This window comes from Microtus oregoni, unplaced genomic scaffold, assembly GCF_018167655.1.
Source record: "Microtus oregoni isolate MIOR12 unplaced genomic scaffold, Mior012 000054F_ref0000373, whole genome shotgun sequence".
Taxonomy (NCBI): domain Eukaryota; kingdom Metazoa; phylum Chordata; class Mammalia; order Rodentia; family Cricetidae; genus Microtus; species Microtus oregoni.
In genome coordinates this window covers 10,822,409-10,834,936 of record NW_024543830.1, presented here as the reverse complement: position 1 = coordinate 10,834,936, position 12,528 = coordinate 10,822,409, and the positions used below count along the sequence as shown (strand labels likewise).

Sequence of the window (12,528 nt, the reverse complement as noted above, 5' to 3'; positions counted from 1 at the left end):
TGTGTGTGTGTGAGAGAGAGAGAGAGAGAGGGGGGGGGGGAGAGGGAAGGAGGGAGGGAGGGAGGGGGAGAGGGAGGGAGGGAGGGAGGGAGGGAGGGAGGGAGGGAGGGCCACATGCTTCCATTATGTAGGATTCAGGGAGGAACTCAGTTTGGCAGCAAGCATTTTTACCTACTGAGCCATCTCATCAGCCTTGAAATTCTTCTTCTCAGCTTTTAGGAACTTTATTTTTATTCTGTCTTTTCCTCCTTTACTCAGGTGTCTGCAGAGAAGCTCAGGACCACTCAGCGGTGGCTCAAACCCACTCTGTGGCCTGTGCCGTGGGAGCTGCTGCCCAGTCCTCAGTGGCTGGCTGGGCACTCCAGCCTTCAGTAGGAAACTACTGGACGAGTACAGAGGTCATCTGCACACCCTCAGACCAGCCAGGTACTTCTGGCCGAGAAGTAGTGACTTCGGGAGTTAGTGTGGTCCATTCGCCCTGAAATTCCTTCTTGGTCACAGCTTTCTCAGCAGCAGCCTGTCCCTCCTCAGTCTCCTCCCGGTTTCTGTAGGTAAAGACCAAGCATGAACTCCCATGGGTGCTCTCAGGAGATAGTGACACACATGCAGAGTGCTTCCCCGGCCAGCATCCGCCACATCAGAGCGACTGAGTGAGCTCTCTTGCACAAGACAGCAAGGACTGCAGAGAGTCCTTGTTGCTCAGAACAAGGGCCGGCAGGTTGACTTAAGACGCCTGTGAGGGGGATGGTGGCCAGCCCTGGGATCAGTCACCACTAGAAGCCATAGCTCCCTGAAGGCTTCTTGGATCTAGTTAGTAAAGGTCCCAGGAGTGAAGCAACCATCAATTGGAGCGGCTCCAGGGGCAGCCGCAAACTTTACCATGGTTCGCTGGCCTGTGTTCCGGGAGCAGATGGCGCTAACACCAGCCCGAGCGCAAGCAGCAGCTTCTCCCAGGCCCTCTTCAAATCATGATGTAGAAAGCATCACTTTTCCATCTGAAAGTCAAGGCTGGTGCTACCTAAGTGGGTTCCTGTGGCAAGGAATTTGAGGAAATCCTTCTCCTTCATCTGCGGGGCTCCAAGGGCTCCGGACATTGTGGAAGTTTCCCTTTAAATTGCGACAGGAATCACGAACAACACACATACCCCAGCAACCTGTCCCTGGGTGGCACAGCAAGCCTGAACTATATTTTTTGAAAGCAATGTTAATGGCATTGATTCATAACCAGGAAATGAAAGTCAATTACCTTGAGCATGTTGGTTACAAGTGAGAGAAAGTCAGTTTAGTCAATGGGAAGACTGCTGGCCTCTGAAGCAGCTTGCCCCGAAGCTCCATGACTACCAGGGCAGTTGGAGGGTGGTCTCAGGAACAGCCCCCCAACCCTACCTCTCACCCCACGCCCACCTCACCCGTCCCAGCTCTGGGACACTTTGTAGCTGAACTCCATTTCCACCTAGTTCCACTGCGCCCCAGAGAGGCAGGAGAAGGGGGTTTTACTAGGGAGAAGCAATAGCCACCCGAGAGTCCACACAACCACTTAGTCACACGAGCGCATTTCCCACAGTCTATGTTTCTGGCAATGACAAGGGGAGAAAGTCTCCGACTGCCCTATGGCTCAGGCAAGCCCTTCTCTGCAGCTAGCGGTGAAGGAATAACAGCATAAAACCCAAGTTCCCTGCACCCATCTGGTGCTAACACTACCGTGTGTCCATTGCCTCTCCCTCCCGAGAGCACCCAATGCAGGGCCACAGCCTACACAAGACTTGGTCATTAGCTCCTTCGTTCATTCATTTGCCCAGAGCCTGGACCGTAGCAGATACCACCGGTGAAAAAGTAGATGCAATTCTTGCTTCCAGGTTTAGGACCCAATAGCTCTTGGCACCTGAAGAAACTCTACCTCAAGGACCCTTCTAGGAGAGGGAACCCCCAAGAAGAGCAGGGTGGAGACCATTGCTAGAGGGAAAATGTGCACCTTGGGAAGGCCTCCAAAAGCTCAAAATTCCTGCTTTTCCTTTGGTTCACAAAGGAGTGCCCCAGGCCCCAGGCCCTCTGGAGGCCAAGCTGACCTATCCCTCTCCCTTGAATTGCTATATAAACATTTAAGTCTGATTATCTACGCTGAGGGTGTAGACCCGTGGTAGAATGCTCCCTTACCATGCAAAAGGCCCTGGGTTTGATTCCCAGTACTGCAAAAATAAATAATTGGATTTGTTTTGTATTTCCTTTTTAATTAATTAAAGTCTCTGGCTCTATGGTATTATTGCTCCCAAAGTTAAATTCACAGTCATCTGGAAGCTATTTTCCACAAAAGCTGCTTGTTAGCTAATATGGAAATGAAGGGAGGGACAGTTGTTTCAGCCAAATAGATCAGGGATTGGGAACATTCCCATCACCCAGATCATTGGTATCGTGTAATAAATAAAGTCATCTTTCCTACAATAAGATTTTGTTCAGGAATAACAATGGAGTCCCCTGTTCTTCGGTTATTGAGCACTCTCAACCTGAGGGCAGTGAAATCTCAGGAAGCCGCATCTGAGCCGCAGTTTTCAATGCATTCATCCCAGAATGCAGTGCGAGATGGGATGCCTTTTATTGTGCGGATGCTGTTGTGTGGGGAACAGGACAGGGAGATCTTAGCTCCTACTACTTCGTGCCTGTCATTCAGTCCTCCCTCCTCTCATTTAAATTAGGATGTGTCAACCCCTGCTGCATTTCCCAGAGGGCTAAGGATGTTCAACCCAGGAACACAGCAGAGACGAACATACACTCAGAAATATGTCCACATTTATATCCAATTTATATAAAAGACAAAGCCATGCTTTGTTTCACCCTAACAAAAGGAATGCCTACTGGAGAATTCCTTTAAAATACATTAAAGGCTGTGTTAAATCAAAGTATCACATTGCACGTGGATATATACAGCTATTACATGTGACTCCGAGACAAAAATGACAACTCTAGAAAAGGAAATTTTAAAAAAATCACATTTCCTTTATGTTATATTAAAGTAACAGACTCAATTTATATACAGCACCTGAAGGGCGTGTCTATGGTAACTACAGTCACACCTGCACCTGAAGGGCGTGTCTATGTGTAACTACAGTCACACCTGCACCTGAAGGGCATGTCTATGGTAACTACACTCTCACCTGCACCTGAAGGGCGTGTCTATGGTAACTACAGTCACACCTGCACCTGAAGGGCGTGTCTATGTGTAACTACAGTCACACCTGCACCTGAAGGGCATGTCTATGGTAACTACACTCTCACCTGCACCTGAAGGGCGTGTCTATGGTAACTACAGTCACACCTGCACCTGAAGGGCGTGTCTATGTGTAACTACAGTCACACCTGCACCTGAAGGGCGTGTCTATGGTAACTACAGTCACACCTGCACCTGAAGGGCATGTCTATGTGTAACTACAGTCACACCTGCACCTGAAGGGCATGTCTATGGTAACTACACTCTCACCTGCACCTGAAGGGCGTGTCTATGGTAACTACAGTCACACCTGCACCTGAAGGGCGTGTCTGTGTGTAACTACAGTCACACCTGCACCTGAAGGGCGTGTCTGTGTGTAACTACAGTCACACCAGCATCTGAAGGGCGTGTCTGTGTGTAACTACAGTCACACCTGCACCTGAAGGGCGTGTCTATGGTAACTACAGTCACACCTGCACCTGAAGGGTGTGTCTATGGTAACTACAGTCACACCTGCACCTGAAGGGCGTGTCTGTGTGTAACTACAGTCTCACCTGCACCTGAAGGGCATGTCTATGGTAACTACAGTCTCACCTGCACCTGAAGGGCGTGTCTGTGTGTAACTACAGTCACACCTGCACCTGAAGGGCATGTCTATGGTAACTACAGTCACACCTGCACCTGAAGGGCGTGTCTATGGTAACTACAGTCACACCTGCACCTGAAGGGCGTGTCTATGGTAACTACAGTCTCACCTGCACCTGAAGGGCGTGTCTGTGTGTAACTACAGTCACACCTGCACCTGAAGGGCGTGTCTATGGTAACTACAGTCACACCTGCACCTGAAGGGCGTGTCTATGTGTAACTACAGTCACACCTGCACCTGAAGGGCGTGTCTGTGTGTAACTACAGTCACACCTGCACCTGAAGGGCGTGTCTATGTGTAACTACAGTCACACCTGCACCTGAAGGGCGTGTCTATGGTAACTACAGTCTCACCTGCACCTGAAGGGCGTGTCTATGTGTAACTACAGTCACACCTGCACCTGAAGGGCGTGTCTGTGTGTAACTACAGTCACATCTGCACCTGAAGGGCGTGTCTATGGTAACTACAGTCACACCAGCACCTGAAGGGTGTGTTTATGTCTAACGACAGTCACACCTGCACCTGAAGGGTGTGTTTATGTCTAACGACAGTCACACCTGCACCTGAAGGGTGTGTTTATGTCTAACGACAGTCACACCTGCACCTGAAGGGTGTGTTTATGTCTAACGACAGTCACACCTGCACCTGAAGGGTTGTTTATGTCTAACGACAGTCACACTTGTAAAGATTGGATAGCGAATTCTATTCAAGACACCCAAACTCTTGCTGTAGCGTCAGTTTCATTCTTAGGGAGAGTCTGCTCAGTGTGGGGCGTACCTGAGCCCCAGACTCCTTTCCAAGTCTGTGGTGAGATCCTATGTTCACTGATCACCCTTCAGGTCTTGGATCCAATTTAACAATTAGCCGGTGGCAATTGCAGGGAAACATGGCCCAGCGGCCTGGAAATTTACAAAGCTCCTGGAAAAGCTATTTGCTAAGCTTGTGTCAACTCTGCCTGACTAGGCTGAGACAGCTGCTGCCTCACAGTGCCTGAGGTGCAGATGGCGCTCCTGACCCAAAGCCAGGGCTGGCTGCACCCCGCACAACACAGAGCCCTCCCTCCAGCCAACAAGCCAGCTCCTCTTGCAAGGTGGCAGCACCCCACACCAGCCACTCCAGGGTGCCAGCAATGATACAGGCACGGTGGTAGAGAAGGGTCCAGGAGGAAGGGCTTCTTCTGCTGTTGTCTTTACCACAGCACATCCTGGAGCGTACCTGGGAGAAGCATGCTTCCCCAGCAATATCGAAAACCAACAGAAAATCTCTAATTACCACCCAGAATGTACGCTTCCCTCCAGCGACACAAATCCTTCCGCCATCACACTCAAATGCTGTCACTCATCCAATTTGGCATCTGACCCCTGTCTGGGTCTCCCTGCCTTCCTAGGCTTGAACAGAACTTCATCTTCCAACAACAACAAGCTTCTGTGGTCCCTCCTACGGTTCAGATTAGTGACGTCACTACTTAACCTTGAGCTGTGCAAAGGCTGGTGCATGCGTTCAGTCCACCAGGGCTTAGTGAGCAGCTACTAAGTTCTGTGTGCGAGGGATACAGCTGTGGGAAAGTCTTGCATTGGTGAGTAATATTAACAGACTCCTGCCTCTGAGAGGGTCGGTCCATCTGGTCAGATCAGTGAACAGATACGTAAGGGAAAGAGGGAGAGGCTCACAAAAGAGCAAACACATCAAGTCACAGGGCTTCATAGCACAGCTGGGGTCTGGATGAAAGCCTGAAAAGTGAATGGACCTTCAGCAGGTCCAGAGGCCCTGAGTCAGGGGCATGGAGTGGGCACTGGACACACAGGAGGCCAGAACTCCCAAGGACAATATCCCAGAGCACTGGAGCAAGTGCTGGCCGAAAATAAGACTATACTCTCTTGGGCTTTTCATTTTGCTTTGTGTATGCTTTAATTTTACTAATGTGTTTTCTGTCTTACAGAGTATTGTTTTATCCTCTGTGTAAGACCTCCCCCCCCCTTTTTTTTTTTTGAGACAGGGTCTTCTGTGTCCCAAGCTGGTCTCAAGTTTACTACGTAGCAGAGGATGACCTTGAACTTCTGACCTGCCTGCCTCCACCTCCCAAATTTAAGCCATCACACCAGGTCTATGTGTTGCTGGGGATTAAACGCAGGGTTTCAAACATGCGAGGCGCTCTACCCATTGAGCTACACCCCCATCCCAAGACCCAATTCTTAACATGAAGTTTCAAATGACATTCAAGTATGCCCCACATCCCTTTTTTTTTTTCAAATAACTGTATTTGGTGAAGTGAATGTCATCCCATCTCCCCTGGCTTTGGAGATGGGACAGGGATCCCACTCCTGTGTGTTGAGGAGGGGGAGCTGGGGCAAAGAAGCCAATCTGCAGTCATTTTAGAATTCACAGGGGGGCATTTCTTGGAATTCTGCTTTCTTGAACTTACAGACAAAATTCAGTACCCAGAACCCCATCTGTTTCTCAGAGCTCCTTCCCTTTTGACTTGTAAGACACAACCCTCTTCCTCTCCCCTACTGCCATTCTGTTTCTCTCGGGCCCTGGGAGGTCTCGGGGCTTATCCCCAAGGCCCCTTCTATGCTTACCTTCTTTATCTCCCCCAGTGACCAGCATGTGGCTGTTTCTTCCAATGTGCAGACCCAGCTGAAGCAGCCCTTGCTGCTTCTGAGGAGGGCCTGCCAATTGCTTTTTGGGACTTAGCATCCAAAGTTCATTCCTGTTCATAGCAAATTCCCCTTCTTGTAGGTGTGTGTCACCCACAGAGAATGGAGATGGCTCAGTCATCCACAAAAGGCTCACTCAGACTCAGTCCAGATCTCCCCAGGTGGCGACTGTAACAGCAGACCCCAGAAACCACGGCTGGAGCATCTGGGATACAAGATGTCACACCCTGGGATCAGCAGCCCCAGGAGAAGCAGTGGCTGCCTCCAGGGTGTGCCCCTGGCCCTGGTCCTGAGCATAGTGCTTCTTTCCGATTCTCTCTGCAGGCCTCACTATCTTGTCAGTAAATCGTTTTCTGCTTAAATAAACAGAAACTGGAATCCACTCTAATTAATAGAGGGTTTCTGTCTATTCTGTTGCCTCAAGGAGGGATCCAAAGCTTCGCCTAAACCAGAGAATTCTGAGGTATGGTCCTCAGGGACCTAGCTGGAGAACAAAGCAAGCCATAAGGCAAAAAAAAAAAAAAAAAAAAAAAAAAAAAAAAAAAAAAAAAGACAATTTTTTGGTTTGGTTTGGTTTGGTTTGGTTTGAGACAGAGTTTCTCTGTGTAACAGTACTGCCTGTCCTGGAACTCACTTTGTAGACCAGGCTGGCCTCAAACTCACAGAGATCCTCCTACCTCTGCCCACCACCACTGCAAGTGCTGGGATCGTTCGGCATCAAGACAAATTCTTAACATTAATGAGATATTCTTTATCTGCCTTTTCCCCCAGTGCTGACATTTCCCCTGAGAACACAAAGGAAGTGAACACCGAGTGGAAGAGCTGAAGTCTCAGCACAAACCGAAGCTGTGGCACCACAGTGTGGAGGCAGCATCTCGCCTCCATACCCTCACAGAAAAGTATGACCAGTTTCAGTTAAGACTATGGTGGCTCACAACCATCTGTAATGAGATCTGGTGCCCTCTTCTGGCCGCAGGCATACATGCAGACAGAATACTGAGAATACTGTACACATAATAAATAAATAAATCTTTTTTTTTTTTTTTTTTTTTGGTTTTTCGAGACAGGGTTTCTCTGTGGTTTTGGAGCCTGTCCTGGAACTAGCTCTTGTAGACCAGGCTGGTCTCGAACTCACAGAGATCCACCTGCCTCTGCCTCCCGAGTGCTGGGATTAAAGGCGTGCGCCACCACCGCCCGGCAAATAAATAAATCTTTAAAAAAAAAAAAAAAAAAAAAAGACTAGTATTCAGAGTCACGCTGCCGTCGGGAGAGCCAGCGCCCGAGCGCAGACGCGCCCGCCATGAGGGAGATTGTGCACATCCAGGCGGGACAGTGCGGGAACCAGATCGGTACCAAGTTTTGGGAAGTGATCAGCGATGAGCACGGCATCGACCCAGCTGGAGACTTTGTGGGCGACTCAGCGCTGCAGCTGGAGCGGATCAGCGTCTACTACAATGAGTCATCCTCTCGGAAGTATGTGCCCAGGGCTGCCTTGGTGGACTTGGAGCCAGGCACCATGGACAGTGTGAGATCTGGGCCTTTTGGGCAGCTCTTCCGGCCTGACAACTTCATCTTCGGACAGACAGGCGCCGGAACAACTGGGCCAAGAGTCACTACACTGAGGGCGCGGAGCTGGTGGACTCGGTGCTAGATGTGGTGCGCAAGGAGTGTGAGCACTGTGACTGTCTGCAGGGCTTCCAGCTCACGCATTCGCTGGGCCGTGGCACGGGCTCAGGCATGGGCACCCTCCTCATCAGCAAGATCCGGGAGGAGTACCTGGACCGCATCATGAACACCTTCAGCGTGATGCCATCGCCCAAGGTATCAGACACCGTGGTGGAGCCCTACAATGCCACGCTGTTGGTGCACCTGCTGGTGGAGAACACTGACGAAACCTATTGTATTGACAATGAAGCTCTTTACAACATCTGCTTCCTCACGCTCAAGCTAACCACGCCCACCTACGGGGGACCTTAACCACCTGGTGTCTGCCACCATGAACGGCGTCACCACATCGCTGCGTTTTCCAGGTCAGCTCAATGCTGACCTGCGCAAGCTGGCTGTGAACATGGTGCCCTTCCCACGCCTGCACTTCTTCATGCCCGGCTTTGCACCACTAACAGCCCGGGGCAGCCAGCAGTACCGTGCCCTAACAGTGCCTGAGCTCACACAGCAGATGTTTGATGCCAAGAACATGATGGCTGCCTGTGACCCGCGCCACGGCCGCTACCTGACGGTCGCCACTGTCTTCCGGGGCCTCATGTCCATGAAGGAGGTGGATGAGCAGATGCTGGCCATCCAGAACAAGAACAGCAGCTACTTCGTGGAGTGGATCCCCAACAACGTCAAAGTGGCCGTGTGTGACATCCCTCCACGGGGCCTGAAGATGGCTTCCACCTTCATTGGCAACAGCACCGCCATCCAGGAGCTGTTCAAGTGCATCTCCGAGCAGTTCTCGGCTATGTTCCGCTGCAAGGCCGTCCTGCACTGGTTCACTGGTGAGGGCATGGACGAGATGGAGTTCACCGAGGCTGAGAGTAACATGAATGACCTGGTGTCTGAGTATCAGCAGTATCAGGACGCCACGGTCAACGACGAGGAAGAGGCTTTTGAAGATGAGGATGAAGAAGAGATCAACGAATAGGGAGCCGTAAGATGCTAGAGTGTACACTTGCTCTCTTCTTAGCCCTGATGGTGTGGGCCTGCTGCCCTGGTATGCACATGTTACAGGCCCCTCTCAAACACTGCATTGTTCCCAGGTTATCCGGAACAAGCACTTTCCTCCGCTAGAGAGTTGGCAGTCCCACCAGACCAGGGTGGTTTTATACAGAAACACTGAAAGCAAATTAAGGGGCTGTACAGGGCTAAAGATAGCAACCACCTTCTGTTAAGTGCCCAGCCATCAGAGTTAACAGGGGAGTTAGAATAAGGATTTGTTTTTCATTCTTGGTGATAAACCTAAAGCCACACAGTTTTGCCTTAATTGAATACGCAAAATGGAACTTGGTGACAATCCATTCATAATAAAATGCTAAACGTGGAAGAAAAAAAAGACTAGTATTCGACGGAGGAGAGCACTAGAAGGGGGAGCCAGGGAGATGGTTCCGTTGGTAAACTGCTTGCCACGAAGTATGAAGACCTGTATTCAGCTCCCAGCACTCACACAAAAAGCTGGGCATGGCAACGTGTACCTTGAATCCCAGCACTGATGAGGTAGAGACAGACAGTCCAGACAGTCAGCTGAGTCAGCGAGTTCCAAGCTCAGGGAAAGACCCTGTTTCAAAAAGCAAGGAGGAGAAATGACTGGGGAAGAACCTGAGGGTAACTTCTGTGCGCATGCACACATAAGGGCACATGACTACTGTGCACGTGCACACATAAGGGCACATGACTGCTGTGCGCGTGCACACATAAGGGCACATGACTGCTGTGCACGTGCACACATAAGGGCACATGACTGCTGTGCGCGTGCACACATAAGGGCACATGACTGCTGTGCACGTGTACACATAAGGGCACAAACAAACACACCATGACCAGGAATATAGATCTGTGAAAGAGGGATACAGTGGTGTTTGGGACATGGTTCTCTAGAGGGACAGAACCTGCAGAATGGGCTTATGCTATAAAGGGGGATTTATTAAACTGACATACATAGGGGCAGGGCTATCAGCAATGACTGGGTGCTGGAGAATCCAGGTCTGGATTCTCCTGAGGAGTTGCTGGTGTTTGAGTTCATATTGGAAAATCTGAGAAGGTGAAGTCTGATGGCAACCCAGATAGCAACAGGTACTGATGCAGTCACCCAGGAAGAAGTGAAGACAGGCAGGCTCACACAGGGCTTTTATAGATGGGTCACCCACTGAGGACAGCCTCCCTACTTCAGCTAATCCCCTTTGGGGACATCCTCACAGATACATCCAGAGGTGTGCCTCCTAGGTGATTCTGACTCCTACCAAGTTGACATTCAAGACCAACCTTCTCAAGTGGTACACACCAGGGGTCCCAGCCACTCCAGATGCTGAGGCTGAACAGGAGTTCCAGTCAGCCTAAATAGCATAGTGCAAACCTGTCAAGAAAAGTATAACAGCCTTTTTTAAAAAGTGTTTTTGAGATTTTTTTTATTTTATGTATATGAGAGTTTGCCTGAGTGTGTGCATTATGCATCACTATGAAGCCAGAAGAAGGTGTTGGATCCCCTGGAACTGGAGTTCCAGATGGTTTTAACCCACCTTGTGGGTGCTGGGAACTGAACCAGGTCCTCTGCAAGAGCAATAAATACTCTTAACTACTAAGTCATCTCTCCAGTCCCCTGAAACAGTAAACATTAATTGTATTAAGCCTTGACCTTCAATGTGCATCGTTCTGAAATGTAGCTTATTCAGGCAAAGAATTTGTGTCATGGTTTGGGTTGACAAATGAACATCACTTTCTTCATAGGATGCTTTATACTCAAAATAACGACTGACTGTTTGAAAGAATAGCCGTGAGTATTTAGAATTAAAGATTTGAATGGCAACGTTCTAAAACGAGTCTATCCTTCCTATAATAACAGCATTTGTTCCCAACACACACAACTACCCCCTGGACCTGGGGAGGCCCCTGGATGGGGAAGCAGGCCATGGTAGAAACAACCCTACATTCTCATCCCCAATCCTAGGAGCCAACACCAAAGACTGCCCTCTCATAAAGACCTGGAGACCTCCCATCAAGTATATTTCTTGCTACAAGGTTTCCCTTGGCCCAGGGTGGTCTCCAGCTGGCTAGGTGACAGAGGATAACCTTGAACTTCTGATCTCTGGAGTTCTAGAACCGCGTGTCTGTGCCACCACTCCCAGTCTATACAGTACTGGGACTCAAACCCAGAGCTCTGTGCACGGCAGCCAGACACTCCACGGACTGGTTCACACCACCATCCCCCGGAATTCTCTGTGACAGTAGACAGCTCGCCCTGCAAGCCCTCCCCGGGTATTTTTATCTGCCCCTTAGCCCTTCTGTAGCTTTGAACTTCTGCATCTGTTTGGGGCAGGATGGAGGGGGAAATAGTTGCTCCCAGACACCCAAATACAGAAGAGGAGAAAAGCAAAGTCCAGCTGCCCCTGCTGTCCAGAGCCCTGGCTGTTCAGATGGCCCCCTTACACATCAGATTGCAGCCCCTCTTGCAGGGGGTGCTCTGAGCCCTTCATTTCGTGCACAGCCGTGTCCCCATGTAGCTCCTTCCACCTGGAATCCACCACCTGCTTTTAGCTCAGGTCTCACTGAACTTGAGTGTCACCTTCTCAAGGAGCCCCCACTAGTGGCCCAATGGAAACGAGATCACACAGGGCCTTGTTCTCCCTCCACAACATAGCATCATTTGAATTGTATACTTACATATGCTGGCCTGGTTATGATTTGGCTCTGTCGGTGGACCATAGCCACCAGGGGGCAGGAACCTTGTCCGTGCCACTCAGTTCTGTATGCCCCAAAGTGAGCTCAAGGTGTTGATTTATTGAATCAAAGACTGATACTATTATCCTTTCTAGACCTGATTTTTTGTTTTTTGTTTGTTTGTTCTTTCTTTTCTATTTTCTTTTTTAGGAATCTCATGGTACCAATAGGAAAACTTTGTTTTTCATTGATTTTAATGTTGTTATATTTATGTATTTAATTTTATATGTATGGGTGTTTGGCCTGCATGTGCAGGTGCTGGGACTCAAGCCCAGGTCCTCTGGAAGAACAGCCAGTTCTGTTAACCCCTGAGCCATTGCTTCAGGCCCTAGATCTGTTTTTCTAATGTCAGCATTTAAAGTCATAAAAAATCCCTCTAAACTTGCTTCAGCTGCATTCCAGAAACTTCGTTACATTGTATTTGCATTATCCCTTCTGTAGAAGCATTTTCTAACTTGCCTCTTGAATTCCCTAGGGACCTGCAGGTCCTTTAGGAGTAGGTGGTTCAGATTTTGTATCATTGGTTGCTGGCTTGTGAGATCAAATGGCCTTATGCTGTACGTGCTCCACAGGTTTTATGGCTGACCCTGTGG

At 49.6% G+C, this 12,528-nt stretch overlaps 1 protein-coding gene and 1 pseudogene across 1 annotated transcript; one reads left to right on the top strand and one right to left on the bottom strand.

Moving 5' to 3' along the window:
- Nucleotides 1–274: 274 nt before the first annotated feature.
- On the bottom strand, nt 275–1,094 carry LOC121438084 (annotated as a pseudogene).
- Nucleotides 1,095–7,771: 6,677 nt separating this feature from the next.
- LOC121437989 (tubulin beta-6 chain-like) lies at nt 7,772–9,149 on the top strand. The gene is given in 3 exon segments (XM_041638153.1): nt 7,772–8,094; nt 8,097–8,470; nt 8,472–9,149. Coding segments are annotated over 3 exon segments (1,341 nt in total). The 5' UTR covers nt 7,772–7,805.
- The last annotated feature ends 3,379 nt before the right edge of the window (nt 9,150–12,528 follow it).